At 39.3% G+C, this 23165-nt stretch overlaps 1 protein-coding gene across 2 annotated transcripts in view; it reads left to right on the top strand.

Annotated features, from left to right (window-relative positions):
• Nucleotides 1-5173: 5173 nt before the first annotated feature.
• LOC121522749 (insulin-like growth factor-binding protein 2-B) overlaps nucleotides 5174-23165 on the top strand; it is a 36978-nt gene continuing 18986 nt past the window's right edge. The window contains exons 1-2 of one of the 2 annotated variants that reach the window (XM_041807387.1): nucleotides 5174-5592; nucleotides 15293-15370. In XM_041807387.1, the coding sequence (XP_041663321.1) occupies nucleotides 5238-5592; nucleotides 15293-15370 (433 nt within the window). In that variant the 5' untranslated portion in view covers nucleotides 5174-5237. The remainder of the gene's footprint in view (nucleotides 5593-15292; nucleotides 15371-23165) is intronic. The other variant, XM_041807388.1, reaches the window with a different exon arrangement.

Genomic DNA, 23165 nt, shown 5'->3' on the forward strand with positions numbered 1-23165 from the left:
CATGGAAAATATTTCTCAGGAATGAAAGAATGACATATTCTAAGGGCTGGATATTTGCATTAAAAATACAGGATTTTTCTTCTAATATCCTGTATTTTTGCCCTTAGCGCCACTATAATCAAAAGACCCTTTGTTGTGTGCGCAGAAGGCCTTAAGACAAAGAGCATGTTGTGCTCATACACTGTAAAACATGGGTTTTTATGCTCAGTGAAGTCACCCATCAGTTTCTAAAGGGTTGAGGTCCAAAGATTAAATTGTAGTATTAGAATTACTGACTGCCAATTTCTTTTCAACCTTGAAGCAGACAAAGAGGCAAAAATTAGACAAGATTATAATTCGAAATAATTTTAAAAAGGTTAAACATACAAACCCAATTCCAAAAAAGTTGGGGCACTGTGTAAAATGTAAATAAATAAATAAATAAAACAAAAATAAAAAAGAATGCAATGAATTGCAAATCTTATAAATAGGGACAGGAAATTTTTACCATTGTATGGCATCCTCTCTTCCTTTAACAAAACATCTGGCAAGTGAGGAGACCAGTTGCTGGTGTTTCAGGAGAGGAATGCTGTCCCATTCTTGTCTCATGCAGGGCTCTAGCTGCTCAACAGTCTTGGGTCTTCTTTGCTGGATTTTTCATTTCATGATGCTCCAATTGTTTTCTATTGGTGAAAGGTCTGGACTGCAGGCAGGCCAGTTTAGCAGCCAGACTCTTCTACTGTGCAGCCATGCTGTTGTGTTGGACGGGTATGGGGTTGTCTTGCTGAAGGCCTTCCCTGAATGAGACAATGTCAGGATGGGAGCATATGTTGCTTTAAAAGTTTCAGCATTGATCATGCCTTTCCAGATGCATTAGTGCCCACACCACAGCACTAATGCAACCCCATACTATCAGAGACACAGGCACTGTGAACTGTGCACTAGTAGCAAGCTGGATGGCCCCTGCTCTTTAGTCGACAAGACACAGTGTCCGTGACTCGAAAACGAACTTCAAATTTTTATTCATCTGACCACAGAAAAGTTTTCCATTTTAGATGAGCTTTGGCCCAGAGAAGATGGCGACATTTCTCGATCATGTCCACATATGGCTTCTTCTATCATAATACAGCTTTAACTTGCATTTGTGGATGGCACAACCAACTGTGCTGACAGACAATGATTTCTGGAAGTGTTCCTGATCCCATGCAGTGATTTTTAAAATGGTTTTTCATTCCTGGTTTTAATGCAGTGCTGCCTAAGGGCCTAAAGATTATAAGCATCCAATATTGACCTTTGGCCTTGTCTGTTGCACGCCGAGATTTCTCCAGACTCTCTGAATCTTTGATGATATCATGTACCGTAGATCAGGGGTTCTCAAACTTTTTTCTCAAACCTCAAAATAAATGTGCCAGAGATTGAGGATCCCCACTGTAACTGGAGGTGGTTAAGGCATAGTTGGACACAGCCCTGCACATTCAAAGACAAACATGAGCAGACTTACATTCTTCTTTTACTTTCATTGAAAAAAAAAAATGGAGTTGTTGGAAATGTTGTGATAGCTCATATTTAGGTAGTGATGGGTCCTGAGACTAGGATGAGATGATGTCAATTGTCAATAAAAAGCCAATTGATTAACAAGAAATTTGGAGGAAATCTTCCCCATTTTCATTTCAAATATCAACCATTATTGATGATTTTCACTGGCTGATAAGTTTGGGATCTGCAAAATTGAAACAATTTGTAAGATTTCTAACATTTACATCTTGTAGCCTTGTGCACAGCACTTAGACATTTTTATACATTGATGAATGATCATCCCACCCTCCATGACATCAGAAGACAATTGCTGCCTTGTGAATGTGGTTATTATAATTACTGCAGCAGACGTTTAAGCAGCTAGGCCCCACAAACTGCCATACAGTTTAACAATATGTAATCTCTTTGCTGATCTGGCCCTTCTAACAGTATTTGAGTTTGAAGCTCTGAGGCTGAAAAGTAACACGGCTCGGTCAAACATTGATTTAAGAAGCGTATCCTCTGAAAAGAATGCCTAACTAGCCTTTAGAGGCTTGAGGATGAAATTTCTTGCAGTATGCCAGCAGTCCAGCAGAACATGTATCTTCCATCACCATGCAGCTGCAAACATGGGTGGGGAGGAAGTTGCACGTGCCTTCAAATGTCAGTGGGTTGGAATTTTTGTGCAAATTGAAGTTTGGAGCATGGAGTCAAGTATCTCAATGCAAGGAAATTCATCACTTCCTTTTGTGTTCTCTTTTGCCCTGAGAAATTGTGCATGTAGTTGTTTAATTTAGAACTATACACTCTAAATATGTTTTATTTGTACGCCAGTGGTGGCTCACAACTGTTACTCTTTCAAGTAAGCTTGTCTGGAAACTTGTTTTATGAAACTGAAATGAGATTTTTGTCTCATTAGTCAAAAAATGAATCAAAAAGTCTCTTCAGGTGGTTTTATTTCCCCCCACAGGCCTCACAGCACTCCTGTTTTTTCAGCCTTGAAACCTTATGCAAGTGGCAGAATGGGGCAAAGTGAGGATAGACAGACCTGACAGACATTACTTCATACTCAGAAGACCAGCTCAATTGAAGCATGTTACACAGTGAGCTACACTGACATCACACCGGGGCGACTCTGCGAGGCTGGAAAACCCGAGCGTGCATCCTGGGGTCAGTCAAACATGAGGAAATATCTGCCTCGTGTAATGGGAATGAGAAGCTTCCTGTTAGTGCAGCGTCTCCAAGAGGTGCACTTCATCATATGACTGAGTGTTAATCCATCATTACATCATGTCACTACGTCAGCGGCACTCGTGCTCCTCAGCTCCTCATTCATTCTGACAGTCAAATCCTTTAATCCAAACTTTTCTCTTTCAATTAATGAAAGCTAACTTCAATAGGGAATATAGATTTCACTTCTAATTATGCTTTATTTCGTCACAAACTTTTTTAGATTTTATAATGTAACTGTTTATGAAAACAAAATAAATGTTTTATAATGGCCTGCCAATGAGAAAGAGACTAGGGCGGTTGTTGGACAGGGCAGTTCACTAAATGTACACTTACCTCCAATTTCCACATGCTACGCCTGCAATGCAATCTCTTACAAAGCCTATTGCAGAGGAAGTGCTCCTTTTTTTGACCAATCTTTGCAGTTCCATTGTACGTCCTTCAGTACTTCTCCAGCGTGTCCAAGAAACCCCACCCAGGTCTCCGGGGTGATCTATGCATTACAGAGCTACTATGGTGCCATTGGTGAAGCAAAGTCAACTGTTGAGATGGAAAACTACAGAATTTTACATGAGAGCACACATCCTTTGTAGAAAACATAAATCTTTTATATTTATCACGTACTCATCTATGGTAGAAACAATAAAATCATGGAATGATGTTGAAATGAATGACAAACCAACCCCAAAGAAGCAAAATATTGTTAACATACCATTCCAGCATGGACTTGTAGTTCAGCATGGATCTTGTGATCTCAAGTCTCATGGCTGTGCTGTGCTATGCCAGGATTGCCAGATCTATGTGAAAAAAACAAGTGGCAACCTCTGGCCCTGAAAAATGACGCCTATGCGGAAGTGCAAAAAATTGCAATAAAGTGAGTGTCCATTTGAGGCTGGCTGCAGGAACCCCAGAAGCTCCATCTAAACACCTTTTAAACAGCCAATTTTTTAAAATAGAAATCAACGGGTTTACATCCTGGTTTGAAAAAACAAACATGACTCATTAGCTAATGTCTTCATGTGCTCCCACTGTACGGGGGGCGATTTTTTTGTACCACAATCGTTTCGATTATATTTAGGAAAAACCTCGCTGCGCACTGATGTCATGTCTCCTTTAATTGGCAGATAGCTTGACGGGGAGAAGCTTTCTGTCAACCAGAATGCTAGTTAGCTAAATGACAGGAAGTCCAGCTTCGTGGGCGGGCCATTAGGTTGAGCCAAAGTTTGGTTGAGACAGTGATTTCAATATGGAAGCTGCAGCGGATTGGCTTCAAAGGCAGTTTGAGTCCGCTTACTGTAAGTAGACGGCTGATGTCACACAGGCTTTGTCCAATTTTTTCTACAGTCTATGGATAAAAACTGGCCCAACACTAGCCCAAAACCAGCTAAACAGTTCATAAAACCAACCCAAAACCCAGCCCAATGCTGAAATTCAAAATAAGCCAGTAAAACTTAGAGACTTTGTCATTATATTTAGTGAGTTTTCAGACCCCTCTAGCCCCTTTTTATTAAAGAAGCAACTGGCGACAAATCTAGTAATTTTTTCTTTTAGTACTGGAGTTTTTTGGAGACTCTGACTTTTGGGACTCTGTATGTGCATTCATAGTATAATTCTAAAGGTATCCTGGACTCTTTCTCTTGTTGTTGGACTCCTCTACAGACTCCTGCTTGTTTCTGACCCAAATTTCTAGTGTTACAAAGGAGTCATCAGGGTATTTTATATGGGAGGATTATAAAGTTGAATCTACATTAATATTGGGGAATGGGTAATAAACTCTGGAAAAGCAATCTGAAGTAAGCAGCCGATAAAATAAACCCAACCATGAGACCAGCTCCACAACAACTGTCACAACTGTCCAGCTTCTGTCGTGTTCAAATCAAACATCACTTATTCATTGCTCAGAAACAGCCATGCTGCAATCACTTGAGTTTTTCTGCTGCAGTTGGCGACACAGCACATTATGTTAACTACCACGACTAGGCAAAATAATTGGGCTTCATAGAGATGTAGAGTAATATCGTCCCCCACTCGGCCTCCTCACCTTTTAGTGAGTGCCAGCTGACATGCACCAAATGAAGGGGCCACATCACAAACACTCAACACCAGTTTTAATATTCCCTGTTAAAGATCTGGTTTGCTGTGTTTTTCTTTGAGCTCAGCTTTCTTCTGTGAGTGAGCTTGCATGATGCTGACTCTGCTGCATTCATGTTTGTCATTTCAGCTAAGAAATACAATAAATCTAACAGAAAATTTACGACTTATGCATGATAAAATACAGGAATTAGAGCATTAATTGGACAGATAACCAAAGGAGAACTCCAGAATTGCATATATATCTTAGTGGGACTGAACTGCTGCCTTGTTTCACCGATAATATGAGAGCAGATAGGACCCTGTCAGTTGCATCACAATGTTTACCCAAACACAGTTGACTGTCAGGATCCTGAGGTTCAGACTGGTGAATCCTTCCAAGGGTCATTTTGTCTGACAGTTGTACACGACCGAGTGTAAGAATGCTCATATATTTAACCTACGTGCTGCTGTTTACGTACCTTGCTTTGCCTGGATTGTTACTTGGAGATTTGGTTTTCAGATGTCCTAGTTGTAGCGCCGAGCGTCTAGCTCTATGTCCCAAAGTCACGGAACTATGTGCAGAGATAGTGAGGGAGCCAGGCTGTGGCTGCTGCCCTGTGTGTGCCAGGCAGGAGGGCGAGCTGTGCGGGGTCTACTCCCCGAGGTGCTCCAGTGGCCTGAGGTGTTACCCGAGTGCAGAGAGCGACACTCCTTTGCAGCAGCTCATCCAGGGTTTGGGACGATGTGGACAAAGAGTGGAGTTGGAGGTCACGACTGTCATAGAGGAAACAAATGGTAAGTGAAAAAATATTGACTTCATACTTTTCTGTTGACATTTAAGAGGTCATTTAGTTATGAACCAGCAGATAATTCTCTACAAATGCTTGTATTTCTCTATTACTTGTTTTGGTTTCACAGCATTCACTGACTCAGTTGAACTATTGAACCATCAATACTGTTTCAGTATTATCATGTATCAATCAAGATAAGCTTGGTCAATGTCTGTTAAAATGTTTGCACCTATCTGGTGAGTTTACTGGGAAGTGGTATTAACCTAAGAGACAGCTACAGTATTTCCCATCAGTTCACAAAAATACTTAGGGATTTTGAACAGTATGTGAACTTTCTAAGTCCTCTGTCCTTGCAAATTTCCAGATATTATCATTACTTTATATCTGTTTTAATTATCTAGAAAAGTCCTAGGGGAGGACTGCTAGCTCAAATGGCAAGATACAAGCCCCTGACCAAAAAAAAAAAAAAAAGGATTTAAACTGTCTTTATTTCAAGCAAAGCATAGCTGGATAGATCCCTATAGACATTTAACATCAAATTGGTGTGTTATGTGTGGTAAAATTGCATGTAATGATTTGTGGCAGGAGAAAGGATATTGTACCAATAGTTAGCATAAATTATTTGTTTTTTTAAGTTCCACCCGGCCCAGAGACATGTTTGAAAATTGCAGTATTGTCAGTTTAAATTTCAATGATCTGCCACAGGCCTTTGCACAAACATTCTGTTTTTCGTACAAAATTGCTGCACGTTAAAAAATAAATACAATATTTTGTTGTGCTAATCGTGTCTCCAAAACTCCAAAACCTTCGTACATCTCTTTTTTTTTTTTTTCAATTTTGAAGCAGGTTCAATTTTTGTGTTTTTATTCCATCTATCCAAGTCATTTAAATGAGTGATTGATTTTTCAAAGCAGTGGCTGCAGCTTCCTCCTCTCTCTTTCACTCTTTCTCCCTTGCACTGAAACTTCACTTCAAAGACTGTGAAATACTTGTGTGTTATATGGAAATCAACCATGGAATATTTAGATAAAGGTCTAAATTTGTACTCACAGCCACATAACAAAGACTGAATGAAAAGTTGTTACATCTCCCCAATTTGGCACTGAGCTATGACGCACAAGCTTGTGCCATATAAGATCCCTGTAAAAGTGGATTGGCCTAGTGGGATTTTTCAAGGGGTCACACAACTGTCAGGATCCAAGAATTGTTTGCAGTGCAAAAATAAATGCATTGGACTCTGAAAGGTTTGAGACCTGAAAAACTCATTTGAAAATAACACACTCAGTATGCAACAACCTTAAGAGCTGATTAATTACTGTTGGGCTTTTATATTTCAACTCTGGGTATGTCCAGTAGTTCTCTGGCTTTGACACTTGAAAAGAGGTGCTTCAAAATTTGTTAACATGCTGTGATTGCTTTGAACTCTGTGATGCAGGGCTTCAATTTTTTTTTTCTTTTTACATGGGTCCTCCAAATCAATAAACTCTCCCTTAATGATAGGTTTATGTTGAACATCTGCTAATAAAATTAAGTTTTGAATGAAATGAAAGTATTTGTGTCCACAGGGCTGCACAGCAGTTCCTGGTTTGAAATCCCATCTGACAGGACCTTCCTGTGTGGAGTTTGCATGTGTCTGTTTTTGTTTTTTGTGTGAATTTTTTGCATGTTACAAAAAACTCATCATGCTTGCACACCAATACTTTGTTTGTCCATTATTATTATTATTTTTTTTTTTTTGGAGGGGGGTTTCAGTTTTGTTTTATTTTATCTATTTATTTGCCTCTTTGCATCAGTCCAACTCATCTAAATGGGTTATTGACTTATCATAGAAGTGTCTGCTGCTTCCTTCTCCATCACCCCCCTTTCTTCTGTTGCCCTGAAACCTCTCTTTAAACACCGTGATTTGCCGGTGTATTCTATTGATGCCAACCATTGTATAGATAAAGGCATAAGTTTGGAGTCACAGCAACGCCACAGAGACTGATTTAAAAGTTGCCCTCAATCTCTCCAGCTTGACACAGCTCTATGACATGCGAACTGGTGCTGTATGAAGCTGTCCGTCAGGATGGATGGACCCAGTGTGGTTTCTAAGAAGTGACAAAGCTGCAGGCTTATTCTCAGTGCTTCTTTTCATCACAGTGCAACGATTCAATGCTGTCTACGAAATTTTGCAGTGAATACAAATGGACACATTGTGCAAGGTTTGAGTGGGACGTTTTTTATTACACATTTGAAAAATAAATCACATCTGAAAATGACTTAGTGTGCAAAGTCTTTAGATTAAAATGCCTTTAGTTTTTCATTTTCACAATTGGAGGTATGAGTCAAAAAGTTAAGTCAAAAGAAACTCTATAAAAAACATTTTAGTCCATGTTAGTCTTTGTTTTTAGTTGAGGCATATTCTTTTTTTTTTTTTTACTAATTTCATCAGCCAAATTTTGAAATGAACATAAACAAAAACACATGTATTAAAGCACTACAAATAATTTGGCTGGTTTAAAACTAGTGTTAATTTTGACAGCTATTTTTAATTTTAATCTTAGTCTTTTGAAAACAGGTATTTTAGTCATTTCTACCCTTTGTAGTTTTAGTCTAGTTTTAGTCCATGACAAGTCCTCACATTTTAGTCTTTACTTTTAGTCCAAGCATGTATTCTCTTGCCTGAATCTGGTACCAAATCATGGTAGTGTGTTCTATGTACACTGCTAAACCTGGGCTCCCTGCTTTCGACAGCTGAGAGACAGAATAGCTACAGATGCATTGTGTTTTGACAGATTTACCCACTGTGGAGAAATATCATGGATTTTAAATGTCTGACTGAAAAGAAATTACATTTTAGTCTAGTTTTAGTCATCTTGACGAAAACTAAACCTACTTTTTTTCAGTTTTAGTCATCACAGATCTATCTTTGACTAGTCTTAGTCTAGTTCTTGTTATGGAAATAAAGGCTGTCGAACATTTTTGGTCATAGTTTTAGTCAACGAAATTAACAGTGTTTAAAGCATACTTAGTAAATACTGAGATACCCTATATGTGCAGTAGAGAAATATCATGGATTTTGAAAGTCTAACAGTCCAGCACTAACATTTTAGATTCTAAACTGACTTTTTGTCTGAGACTTTTTGACCAGAGATCTGTTTTTTGCTAGTCTCTGCCTCAGGTGAAGGAGTTAAGTACCTTGGGGTCTTGTTTATGAGCGAGGGTTAAAAAGGAGTGTAAGATTCGTCCGTAATATAGTACCTATTACATGAGTAATAACGATGGGATTCAGAATTAAAGCATTGCTTTTACTATGACAGAAACAAAAAATAGTCAAGCTTTCCTCAGCAGTGGGCTAAATATTTACTGACTGTTCCAGGAATATAATCTTCTGTTTGCTTTCTTTGGGATTTAGCCATTGTTTTTGGTAAATGGCAACCTTTAAGTCAGCAGTTCTTGAAGCATATATCAGTGTCGGTGCAGATTTAAGCACTAATAGAATTGTTTAAGTTATGCATAATCCTGTTATTTAGATCCTAAAACTGGTCCTCTGCCAAAAACATAGATCAATTCAAAACCTTTTGATTTTTTCTCAAGGAATGTCACTTATTGATGATTATTCTGAATTTGTGCCAGCATCACCCAGCCTGCTAGTTTGGACCTGCCATCATAGCTGGGCTTGATACTTAAATAAAATACCTTAAAGAGTTCATGCAGAAGCTGAACACTCAGTCACATTAATATTTTCACTGCAGGACTCTTTGAATGTCATCAAAACCACTTCAGCATCAAAAGTGTTCTGTCAAAATAACTCCCTGAAAGATATAACCCAGAAATCCAGCAGGGACATACAAACGTCAACCGCTCCTCTCTCACATTATGCTTATTAGGGACAAACGGTCACTATTGATTCCTGCAAATGAATGTTGACATATGCAATGTGTTTGGCAGGCAGTGGCAGTCCCACATCTGTGTGTGCAAACAAGCAGAATCCCCTCGATGAACCCGTAACATGTCTGTAACCTGCGTATCCTCAAAGCTCGCCTATTGGGAGCGCCTTATTTTGAAAGGCTATTTTCATGGTGCTCAAGGGAAGTGATTTAGTATACGTTTATAAAACAGAAAAACTTAAAAGAAGGTTGAACTTAGGAACTAAAACGAGCTGTAAAAATGAAAGATGAGCATCACAGAGATCATTCAGAAGGCTGTTGAGGATTTCCACTGAAGCAGGGGCAACCTTGTTTCTTAATCATGCTTGTTTGTTGGTAGATTTTAGTAAACACAAACCCAGCTCCACTTCTTTTTACTTTTGCTAAGAATGATGAACATTTCTGCGCTCTCTTCTGTGATTTACAGTCTCTGGTGTTCAAACCATTAAAGCCTATGAAGGGAAATCTGTAAATGAGCATCAGATCAGACTGTGGTTTGCCCTGAGTTCATCGTGTTGTGTTTGGCTCTTCAAGCAGAAGCAACTGATGGCTATCAGATGTCAACATCTGTCTCCTTCTTACCCATTGAAATGCACATTTAGGGGTCACTTCCTCTCGATAGTTTAGATTATTTTCGCACTTCTTAAAATCCACGGTGCACTGCACATTAAAGAAGACAGACTGTATTTTAAGGCAACATGTTTAGGTTGTTCAGCATGTTCCTGAGTTCAAATGGCCTGCTTTTACCTGCAGAACCAAACAGCAAGGCTGAATACACGAGGCAAAGTTTGGATAATCCTCTACAGCTATGTCCAATGTAAACAAGCATTTCCTATTACAATCATTAAATTACTTTCCTCTTTGATACTGCTGTTACAGGCAACTGGTGGTGCTTTTATGCTGGCAGAACCAAGTTTCAGAGCAAAATCAATGTAGTTCAGAGTTTTAAAGGGATATTTGGGGATTTTTGAAGTTGTGTCGTATGAGGTGCTTGGCTATAATAGTGGCATTAGCCTCCAGTGATTTCTGTGAAAGTTGCTTCCGTGGTTATTACGAGCTCAGAAAGATCTGGCATGTGGCTGTAGATGGGATCGTTTAATCCGTGTAGTTTAAAAAATTTTATGTGAAAAGAGGCCAAGAAAATGTGTTGGCTCACCTTTACGCTGTGTTGAAAATGTACAAAGCGATTTATTCCTCCCAAAAAACTCATCTGTGTCAGGACTTAATTTATGATGCAGCTTTTGCCATTTTGCTTTCGCCACTGCACACTGATCCTCTGATCAGCTGTGTGGGTCTGCTGGCTTGCCACTTTTCAACTACTTTTCCCACCAAATTTTGCCACTATTATTTATACTTTTCATTATTTTAAGCAATTTGTGCCCATTTTTAATCCATTTTTTGCCTCTTTACACAAATGTTTCCACATTTTAACTGGTTGTCATCACTTTTCTCCACCAGTTTTGCCATTTTTTACATATTTTTGCTACTTTAAGCCTATTTCTTCCACTTTTGAGCCACTTTTGTCACACTTTAACCCTTTCCTACACTTTTTCTGCCCATTTTTGCCAGTTTAGCCCATTTCTGCCAATTTCTGCCTATGTTGTGCCTCAGTTAACCCATTTTTGTTGTTTTAAACTAATTTTTTCCAGCCTTTATTATCACTGATAACAACTTTTGGATACTTTTTACCTATTTTTAGCCACTTTATCTATATTTTTACCTCAGCCAAGGAGGTTATGTGATTGGCAGGGTTTGTTAGTTTGTTTGTTAGCCACATAACTCAAAAGGTTATGGACGGATTTTGATGAAATTTTCAGGAAATGGCATAAGGAAGAACTGATTAGATTTTGGGAATGATCCGGATGATCCAGGAATTTTTTGAAGGATTCTGTTCTATAGGAGATAGGGCTAATGGTGGAGCTCTGCGTTCCAAGTGCTTTTCTAGTTGCCTCTTTTAATCCATTTGGCTACTTTCAAAATCAAATTTTACCATTATTAAGTTGTTTTATCTATTCTAATTCTGTTTATAAGGAAAGGAATTTATATTTTTAAGATCGCTATATACTACGGCACAAATGAATAAGTAGAATACATATTTATGGCTTTGATAAGAGTGGTTATTATTCAGGTTAAAAAAAAATAACATATGGTCACAGCTTAACTTTACAATGGACCATGATTTTGCTGACTCCAGACCCAGTTTGGCGTTTGGCTTAGCCCCAGAAAGCTCTGCCCTTCATCCCCGGCCTTGTCTACACATGACTTTTCTTGAATGTGCATAGCTGTGTTCAACCACCTTCAGGTACAGTTAGGGTCTTCAGTCTCTGGCAATTCCATTTTGGGGCTGAAAAGTTTCAGAACCTCTGGCTTTTTTTTAAATGTTTCTACCTTGGGTCTTTATTAGAGTCATTAAGAAATGCATTTTAAACATATTCTACCAATGTGGACACATGTATCTCCTAAAACAAGGTAAATGTGGCTCCCTATATGTCGTTTTCTTATCTATTTTGGGCAAGAGGCACATGCAGTTCACAGGAAGAATAGGCAACCTTCTGTCCTCTAGATTCTTGGCACATGAGAACCTTGTACAAGCAGGAAGTTTTAAATCCTCCAAAATGAAAAACAAGCCGTGACGCTGCTGAGACGCAGTCGCCTTGCACCCAGTCTGAAACAGTGGGGCTGTGGACCCTGCCAGTGAAGTGCCCACATTGGTTTGGTACTTCAAGTACCCACAAGTCCTTGGCAGTATTGGGACTGGCCTTCAACTGTGAGAACAGCGCTGTCTCCCTCTGGTTGTAAACAATGATGCATTTAATCTTTTCAAATCAACAGAAGCTTACATGCTCATGAGGCAGAAAGATTAATTCTAATCTCAAGTTCTCAATGGAGATGCATGTTCCTGCAGAGTGTAACTCCAGCCCTTAACTTCTATCCACATATGATTGGATGTGAATGCAAGGTGTAACAGCTTCTTTGAGTGACTGATTAAATGCTTTTTCTTCTAGCAGAGCTTTATCTTCCTCATCTGCTTCTGAATTAACTGACCCAAGCATAAAGCTGCTGGAGGCTATTGTTACACAGTGCTACTATAACTGTAACTCTCCTAACTAAATTTCCACAGTGCTTGAATCTACAGTTTTAAAAGGCAGAAAACTCTGAACTATCTTTACAGCAGCTGTTAACTATATATTGGTTTTCAAGGTCATGGTCCAAAAATGTTTCATAAGTGTGTGCATGAGATTCCTTTAAGTAACCTTGACAAAAATATTTACAGACCTTGCAGTGAGTGCACAGGAGGTGTTCAGCCTCTGTCAGTGACACAGATATCATTACACAACAATATTTGTATAAGCCAATCACATTTCAACATGCAGTGTAACCATGCAGAGAGGGTTTGTTGAGCAATGTGTACTCTGTTCAACTCAGCTCTGTTTCCTTTTGAAAAGCTGAAAAACTGAAACCAGATCCTTTTCTTCTCTAAAGCACATGTTTATGTCTACTAACAGCAGCAGGTCAGACTTTAACAGACAGAAATATTTGTAAAAGATTTTCTATTTCTGAGAGAGGCCTTGGTTACAGCCAGTGACTGAAAATTAAGAATCCCAATTTGAAAGGATACTCTGTGTCACTTTTTGTTACCTTTGTCCAAGAAATAGCTCAAAGTGCACTTATTTTCTAAATATTTGCAATTTGTTTGATATAAGCCTGTTATGTGCAGATCCCAGATCTTAAAAAGCTGGGACAGGAGCATGTTTACTTCTCACTATCTCTTTTTCGTCCGTCATCTTGAAGGTTAATTACATGGACCAGATGTAGCAATGCTGCAGCCAATCATGGGGCAGTGTTTAGCAATGTGGCCAATACACAAGCATAGGGCATAAATGAGCCTTAACAATACTGTGTCAGTGTCTGGGGTGTGAAGACACCAGTTCCTGAAGTATTGGAAGTGGAATTCTTTCCCATTTTTGCTTGAATTACATTTTAAGTTGCTAAAGAGTGTGGGGTTTCCATTTGTAGTAATTTGTATTCCTAAAGCATCTTACATTTTTCAGCGGGATACTGGCCTGTCTCCATACAGGGCAGTCCACTACTGGCTCTTTCTCATTGTGAAGCCATGCTGTTGTGGCTTGCGCGGCATGTGGCTTGGCATTGTCTTACTGAAAAAAAAGATGACATCTGAATAAAAGCACAAGTATGTTGCTCCAAAACTTGTATGTACCTCTCAGTATAATTGGTGCCTTCACAGATGTACAAGTTACCTGTACCATGGGTATAAGTACACCCCTGTAGAAATTCAGAAATTCTGTTTTTTTTTTTTTTTTTTTTTTTTTTTTTTTAAGCTTTGCATTGATAACAGTCTAAATGGTTCTCTTATTCTTCAGTCTGGAGGACACAACAGCAACTGTTTCCGTAAAACACAGCACTCTTTTCTACTTCAGGTCAGTCTATCTCAGATGAAACTGAGCCCAGAGAATTTGGCTGCACTTCTGGATGCTTTGAAAGATGGCTTTTGTTTTGCATGGTAGAGTCTTAAGTTGTAACATTTGTAGATTCAATAGCGTTGTACTGTGTTAGCTGACAATGTTTTTTTGTGAATGATGCCAGTTTTTAGTGCAGTGCCAACTGAGGGGTCAAAGGTCACAGTCAGTCAGTGTTTGTTCTCAGCTTTGCACCTTGCATGCAGAGATTTCTGTAGATTCTGAATCTTTTGATCTTTGATGTGGACTCTAGATGGTGGTTTCTCTAAATTGCTTGCAGTTGCACATTGAGGGATGTTGTTGATAAACTGTTCGCCCATGGATTCTTTTACAAACGCCATCAGCCTCAGATAGTGCTCAGGAATTTTTTACCTAATTATGGTGCTATCACCTTTTACCAACTACCCTGCCTACCTGTGTAATGTTCTTTGTTTTTAAACACTTCACAACTTTATCATAGTTTCATTCTCCAGTCAAAATTATTTTGGGACGTGTTACAGGCTTACAATGTAAGTGTGTGTATTATAAAAAAGTGTATCAGTTTAAACATTCAATGCCCCTTTTTATTGTTGTTTGTATCCTTTTTATTCACATTTTACATTGTGTCCCAGCTTTTCTGGAATTGGGGTTTCAAATGTTAAATTGATACAACCATTCTGGGATTTAACCAGCTAAAATTCTAAACTAATGCAACATGGACACTTGAAACACTGAGATGTCTTTATTAGGGCTATCAAGAATAATCTGGTTCATTGCGATTAATCAAGTTCAACAATTTCAAGTTTTTAATTGCGATTAATTGCAAGCTTTATTTTCCCATTAACACACTTTGGTTAAGCCACATCTGGGTCTTCCTGCTGCCACAGTGATAAAAAATAAGTGCACCACTGTTCCATAATGTCTCATTTTACTTTAAAAAACTCACTAATTGTGATATCAAATATTTACCATTTTACTGTCTGCTTATATCATTTAAAATCCATAACAAATTCCTTGCATTGTATCATAATCTTCAATCTGCCTATGAAAGCAGGTATCCAAACAGGAAGTCATTGACCTTTATTTTGAGACTGTAGTAAAATCCAAAATGGCACAAAAAACAGTTTAAAATGCAAAATAGTCTAAAATGTGATTAAAAAGGCTGCAAATTTCTGAGGTGAATAGCGATTAAAAATGAAAATCTTTTGTCAGTCTCAGTCTTTATATATTGCTACTGTCAGAGTCATTTTATACATTTAATATTACCCACAGAAAAGAAGCCTTTCAGCACATTTTACTCATTTCTGTTTCTCTCTTTTCTTTCTTCTCATGTTGTCAGTGGTCCAAGTCTGGCCGTATTGCCCTGGAGGTGATCCTCTGCTGAGACATGCTCCTGCTCCTTCACTCACTCTCTCAGGTCTTTAATTTCTCTCTGTAGATGTGTGTGCAGGAAAAGCTGAAGCTGTGAGAGATCACTTTGGGTGGGAGCTGCATGTCAGTGCCTGCAGTTCTGAGAAAGCTTCTCCTGAGGTGTTAATAAGAAGCCCTCCCTCCTGCTACCTGCGACTTCTCATATTTGTTAAACTACAATTTGAGGGTACTTTAGTAGGGCATTTGGGCTGGATTTTATCCACAAGAGAATACTGAAAAATCTTAAAATGTTTGAGATATTTTCACAACAAACATGGTATCACAGACAGTCACAGACATCTGAGTGAACGATTTCTAGCCTCGTCAGTTACTAATTGTGTCACACGACTCCTGACTTGTCTGATGGATTTCTGGGAAATCTATGGTTCAGTTTAATTGTAGTAAATAATTGTATTTGCACATATTGCAGAGATCAAAATATGATGTATAAAGATGGATTAAGAGGCTTTTGGCAGCTTAATGAATCTGCTTCTGTGGCTGTGCTACACCGAATGGTCAAGATCACTAAGAACAACTGTTATTCCCATCACTTGTAGAATATTTGTTATTGTTTAGCTGCTAGTTATGTTTGCTGGAGATGTTAAATGGACTTGAGCTTACACTATATTGCCAAAAGTATTCGGTCACCTGCCTTGACTCACATATGAATTTAAGGGACATCCCATTCTTAATCCATAGGGTTTAATATGACGTAGGTCCACCTTTTGCAGCTATAACAGCTTCACTTCTTCTGGGAAGGCTTTCCATAAGGTTTAGGAGTGTGTTTATTGGAATTTTTGACCATTTATGAGGTCACACACTGATGTTGGATGAGAAGGCCTGGCTCTCAGTCTCCACTCTAATTCATCCCAAAGGTGTTCTATCGGGTTGAGGTCAGGACTCTGCAGTCCAGTTAAGTTCATCCACACCAAACTCTCTCATCCATGTCTTTATGGACCTTGCTTTGTGCACTGGTGCACAGTCATGTTGGAACAGGAAGGGGCCATCCCCAAACTGTTCCCACAAAGTTGGTAACATGGAATTGTCCAAAAATCTCTTGGTATGCTGAAGCACCCAGAATTCCTTTGACTGGAACTAAGGGGCCAAGCCCAGCTCCTGAAAAACAACCCCACACCATAATCCCCCCTCCACCAAACTTTACACTTGGCACAATGCAGTCAGACAAGTAGCCTTCTCATGGCAACCACCAAACCCAGACTCATCCATCAGATTGCCAGATGGAGAAGCACGATTCATCACTCCTGAGAATGCGTCTCCACTGCTCTAGAGTCCAGTGGTGGCGTGCTTTACACCACTGGATCCGGCGCTTTGCATTGCACTTGGTGATGTATGGCTTGGATGCAGCTGCTCGCCATGGAAACCCATTCCATGAAACTCTCTACGCACTGTTCTTGAGCTAATCTGAAGGCCACATGAAGTTTGGAGGTCTGTAGCAATTGACTCTGCAGAAAGTTGGTGACCTCTGTGCACTATGCGCCTCAGCATCCGCTGACCCCACTCCATCATTTTACGTGGCCTACCACTTTGTGGCTGAGTTGCTGTTGTTCTCAGTCGCTTCCACTTTGTTATAATACCACTGACAGTTGACTGTGGAATATGTAGGAGCTATGAAATTTCACGACTGGACTTGTTGCACAAGTGGCATCCTATCACAGTACCACGCTGGAATTCACTGAGCTCCTGAGAGTGACCCAGTCTTTCACAAATGTTTGTAGAAACAGTCTGCATGCCTAGGTGCTTGATTTTATACACCTGTGGCCATGGAAGTGATTGGAACACCTGATTTCAATTATTTGAATGGGTGAGTGAATACTTTTGGCAATATATTGTATACAGAGCTTAGTTATCCGACTACTAAAAGCACTTTTTTTAGCCTACCCATTCACACCCATTCACTCACACATTCTTTCACTGATGGCAGAGGTTGCTGATGATGGAGAATTGGTCATCATTATTTGCTAATCCCATTCAAACACATCCTTATACATTCTCACACCACCACTGAAGCAGTGGGAGAAAAGTGGGGTGAAGTTTCTTAAAGGACACATCGGCATGTTACCGTAGGAGCTTGGGATCTAACCCACTACCTTCCTATGGGAGGCAACTCTACCTAATGAGCCACAGTCACCCTCATGGAGATGCAATGTATGTGTATGAGATTGCTAAAGCATTTTTAATGCTATTTGTAGTGATTTGAGTTGTGCAATCGAGGCACTAGATATGATTTTAATCTCCATCTGTGAGACATTTGTCACAGTCCGTCCCAACTTCACTTATACAGTGTGAGCATATAAACTGTAAATCTTGGTTCTGTGTTGTTCCTTGGCACAGTGTTCTAGAGTGGGCTTGAGATCACACACATGTGACTTAAAATAACAGTGCATAGTAGCATTTGTTCAATTTGGAATGGACTTCAACAAATTAATAAATGGTACGTCATGTTAGGATGGCATTGTTAGTCATCTGAGTCCTCAAAGTGCTTTTACACTGGAAGACACCAAGACAGTCTGACTGCAGACCATATATCACTGACATTCTCCCAGACTGTCCATTTGAGATGCCGTCTCTTTCAGAATAGAACTACCATACATTGCCAATGATGGGCTTCTAAACTCTGCTTCAGAAACCGATGGGTAACGTCATTTAATGTATGTCCATGTTTCAAACTGTTTCAACATTTCTTTTTAACTTTGGGAAGCGTCTTTATTTGTTTCAGGTCAAACAGAGAAGCAGTCATTTGCTACAAATACAGGAGATGTCTACAAGAAAAATCAGCACTTTGTGATCAAATAAAGACTTAAAATAAGGAATGCTTTTCTGCACTACAGCCCTGGATGTTGAGTTTAAATGATGCATCAGTCCACACTAGGATCATCATGGTTTCAGTGTTGTATGATAAAATTCATCTTGACCTTGGAGTGCACTATTGTCTTTTAAGTCTGACAAACACTCTCAGAGCGCCAATTGGAAACAGTTTTCTCTTTAAACTACAAAGGCAGCGTCATTTGGTTAGGATGACACACTCGGCCACATGAAGCAGAGCAGCACCAAGAGTTGAAAGAGAAAACAAACCGTAAAAGGTTTGAAGAGGACCTCTGGCTACGCAAAACCTTCTTCATTATTCAATTCCTTTTTGTCCGTTTGCCAGCTGTAAAGCTTTTGAAGTGGCCGAGCCTTGAGAGGAACCATTTACACTGACAATGGTTTGAAGTACTGTAGGGCCACTCTCCGGCCTGTGGGAGCACACACTGCTACACTGTATGTGATAACAGAGCAAATTTATTAACTCGGAGCAACTCTGGAAAGACATTACTCACTCTGTGCCATGAGAGAGTTGTGAAAGCATTGCTCAAAGGCAGTACTCACAGCCAGCTCTCCCAACAGCTCGAGACAGGTAGTTTCTATGGCACTGAAGGCAGAATCAACAACACTGTATTTAGATGACAGCTGTTGGCTAAAGACATGTTGATTTTTCACCCTGGAACATGCCGTCATGAGTTCCTATAAGTGTCTATAGAAACAAGTCTTTAACACAACTGTAGAATTAAGTTAGAGCATAAATAAAGGCATCTTTATACCCTTACAACATGCCTATAGCTTTAGCTCAGCAAACATTCCTGCTGTATTAAGAGATCCAAACCCACAGAAACAAAGAGAAAAGATAACCATTAATCTCTTTCTGCGATGTTATCTGCTCTGTTTATAAAGGCACCAAACCTTTAAAATTACTGTATAAAGCAAGGATGCAGTCTGACATCACCCAGTGGTTTCTGAAGCGCCCTTTTAAAGCCCAACCATCGCAGTCACCTTATGGAAAATGCCTTCTCAAAAGAACTTTTAGTAAACCTACAGTGCATACTTGTCGCACACTTCAAGCAAATAACTCCCTTTTTAGTCATTCTTTGTAATTGCAGAGGCACCACCCCGCTCTACCATATATACAGTCATGTGCATGAGTTAAAGGCAAGTAGGGCACTAAAGATTCATCATGGGGCCCCGATGTGCCACAGTCCAGAGATGGAGATGTGGGACAGGGCAGCCAGAGTCAGGTTCATCATATGTTCACACACGTGTGTTGCTCAGCAGCCAAGGTCAAGCTCAATGGCATTTCTACTGGCCCAGATGTCACCCTAGGGTGTTCTTACTCACCACATTCACTCCTTACTCCGCCCTAAGGGTGTGGACTTTCCCTTGTCCCTGGTAAAATGCAAGGACCTTGGACAGCATCTTGGCCACATCTATGCCTTACTTCAGTTTCAGTTTTTGGCCTAAGCATGACTAAAAGTTCTGCACAGCATTGTCTATGCAGAGCTTATTTTAAAAAGAGTCTACTGCCAACATGCGTCAACCCCACAGAGAAGATCGAGCCAAAAAGGAACAAGAACCCACAAAGGATCCTTTTCCTTTTGAAAATACAACACAATGCCTGTATCAATATTGCAACACAACTAGTGTCAGAAGGGGATGCCATGAATGCTGCCATTGAATCTGTGTCTGTGAATAGTGACAGCTTGGAAGTTGCAGAGCAGTTCACTCAGCTTGGCAGCGTAATCCTTCGATCCACTGACTGTAAGGTTGAGATCAACTGCAGACTTGGACCTGTGCATAGGGCAGTGAGTTTCGCTGAGCAAGGCAATGTGGTGCTCCCGGTATGTAAGCATGCAGACTAAAGTCAAAGTCTTCCGGTCACTGATCCTTCTAGCACCGACTGGACTCCTTTGTGACAACTTCTCTTTGGCGTATTTTTGGGTATCATTGGAAAGACCATGTGTCTAATGCTGACGTGCTCAGGAGAGCAAGGATAGGAACACACATTCCCAGGCCGGATCAAGCTCACCACAGACTGGGTGTCAAGGACCCAGGGGGGCTGGTCCAGGCTGCTTGTGCCACGGAGGGGCCAGCTGGGAAGATATCTGGAGATATGGGGCATGGGCCTGGTAAAGGCCTGGATGATGGCCATCAGGAAGCTGGAGCAGTACAAGAACAAGGTTGACATGGCAAAGTGCCAAATTAGCATACGCTCCCATACCTGTCCTGACCTGAGTGGCAAAAGCCACAGATCATCAATGGGTCAGAGGGTCACAGGGGTTTGGCAACGCCATTAACAGGAAGTAAATTTTTGAGATGGAAAACCACAGAACCTTTTTTTTTTCTTTACACTTCCATTCTTTTCTAGAAAATGTTAACCTTTTAATTTTTTTTAATGAAAACAATACTTTGGTTAAAAACTTGGATGTAGTCTCTGTCATGTAAATAAAACAGTGTTCTGAAGCCCATGATGGGGGGTTCATTATAATGAAAATACGGTCCCAAAATAACTACTTTAGTATAGTTGCAATCACAGGAGTGGTTTTATTCAACATTGCGGTTGCAGACTTGGGAGCTTCTCAGTTATTTGCATGGGTATAAAGAAGTGGCGGGCAACTGGTGGGCCTCCTCACTCAATGCAACCACAAAGTCAAATTCAAATTTCAAGACATTATAAACATATGCACAAGAACATAAAATTAGAAAGATTTCTATAACAACTTTGGATCCTTGTTTTTTATAGGTAATTTAGATTGGCTGTAATTGTTGCTGTAAAAACCTTTTTAATGCACCATAAAATTCGTTTTGAAAAAGGTAGATATGCAAGTAAAACGCAATGAAATAACCAGTAAGTGTGATGTTTAGTGAATTCAAAAGCAGTTTAAATTGGTCTAAGTTATGAGGATTGTGTTAAAAACAAATATTTGCAATGAGAAAATATGCATTTTTATGAAAGCTGTATATATTTTTCTTACACTAAATAATAAATATGTATTAAAATCAAAATGAGTATCCTGCAGTTTGCAACAATATCGCCCATTTTTAACAGAAAATTGCAAACAGATGTTGGGCAATTATCACAGATATTTAACAGCAGTTTTCACCCACTATTATATTCATGTCACTTGCATATTATTTTAACATTTTTCCCTTTTTCTCAACTAAAAATTGCTTATGTTGCCAACAAGACGTTACGTTGCATGCTTTGGGTTAAATACAATAACATCAACTGAACAAATTTTCTTATCTAATGATAAAAAATTGGGAAAAGGGTAAAAAAATGTTTCTTGGGACAAAAACAATTAGCTGGACATGACTTTAGAGAGGTAACAGTCACATTTACTTAGTTTTGACACCTGGCAGAGCAGAGTGCATTAACATGCACACGCACACAAACATCTCAGACGGTGTAAAAGTGAGTAAGGAGCTGCCAGGATTCATAGGGGGGCCTTTCCCTCTCAGGTGTGATTTACAGCCTCAGAGTAAGGCTGCTGTTTTTACAGTGCTAATTACAGACACACACCCACACTCTCACACACACACCGCCCTGGGCAGGTTGGTTAGGCACCCAAAAGAAGGCCTTACTCAGCGTAAAGAGCCTTCATCAGAAGTGCTTCCTCACAAACCTGTACCCAACAGAAACGACTGTCTAGTTAGTTCAGGTCTTTCATTCAGTCACTGATTTTGTTTCAGTTTTCAAACAGTGTTAGATGTTTTTTCTTGTCATGTTTTGCAGTCAGTAGGTCATGTTCACCAACAGCTCTAGTGTATAAATTTGTTCTTAATTCTCTGTTACACTATTTCTACACTAGTTCATTGCAAAGAACAGGAACATTCAAGTGCACTCTTACCCACACTAGTTTGCTTATGTCTTTGGAATATTATAAGGGCCCAAGCATCAACAGGAGCAAGAGCCCTACTGAAACCAACTGAATGATTATGAAATATATGCATGTTACTGTTATATTATTAAATTCAGCTTTTATGGGAATCTACATGTGATAGTGCTTTTACTTCACAACATGTTGCCTACTCAACCCAGTCCTCTAGCCAGCAACTGGGTTGGAGCTACATGCACTAAACCATGTATGATAGGTATAGTGGTGATAAAAATCACCATATCCCTGTTCAAACACATCTTTGTAAAATATAAAAGTGAGACCAATATATATAAGATAAGATATAAGATATTTAAGATTTTTTTTCCCTTGTAATGTAACCTGTACGATGTATTATTTATCTCAGAGGAAAGCTTTCAAAATAAAATTATATTAAACTTCCTTTCAGCGTGGGGTTAAGGTAACGTTTAGGATATCAAAGGTTAAAAGTGCAAAACCAGATTATAAAATGTTTAATATAGCTGAGTAAACAGTCAGCTTAGAGGAATAAAGCCCATCCTCCATGAAAACATTAACATGTAGCAAACGTTACCTGTGTATGCTAGATAGATAATGAAGCTTTGTAGCTACATAGCAAACATAGCTAAAGCTAAGCTCACAAAGCAGCTACCTAAGCTATGAAAATGTATCCCTACAAATGTGAGCCAGTCCAATGTATTTCCTGTTTTAGAGGGTTTTTTTTAATTTTAAACCAGCTTTAATGATTAAAAAAAAAGTCAAGCACATTCATGAAATAAGCACATTGCGATCATTACAGACAAATAAATATTTCATAAATAAAACAGACAAAAAGGTCAGAGGTCTATTCACGGAATAAGTAGTTACACAAATAGTGGCTTGCTTTAGCTTGATTAGCTTTAGCTATGTATTTAACAATTTTGTAAGCTAATGCAGCTACCTTACCTTTAGATACATGAGCTTTAGCAAACATTCCTCATGTTAATGTAACTAAGTAAGATACAAAGGTAACATAGTCACCTAGTTAATGCAGCCAAGTTATCAATAGCATATGTAGCATAAACTATTGTAGCTTTGTTAGCTTTAGCTTTGTAGCTATTTTACGTAAATAAAATA

This window comes from Cheilinus undulatus, linkage group 15 (genome assembly GCF_018320785.1).
Source record: "Cheilinus undulatus linkage group 15, ASM1832078v1, whole genome shotgun sequence".
Lineage (NCBI taxonomy): Eukaryota > Metazoa > Chordata > Actinopteri > Labriformes > Labridae > Cheilinus > Cheilinus undulatus.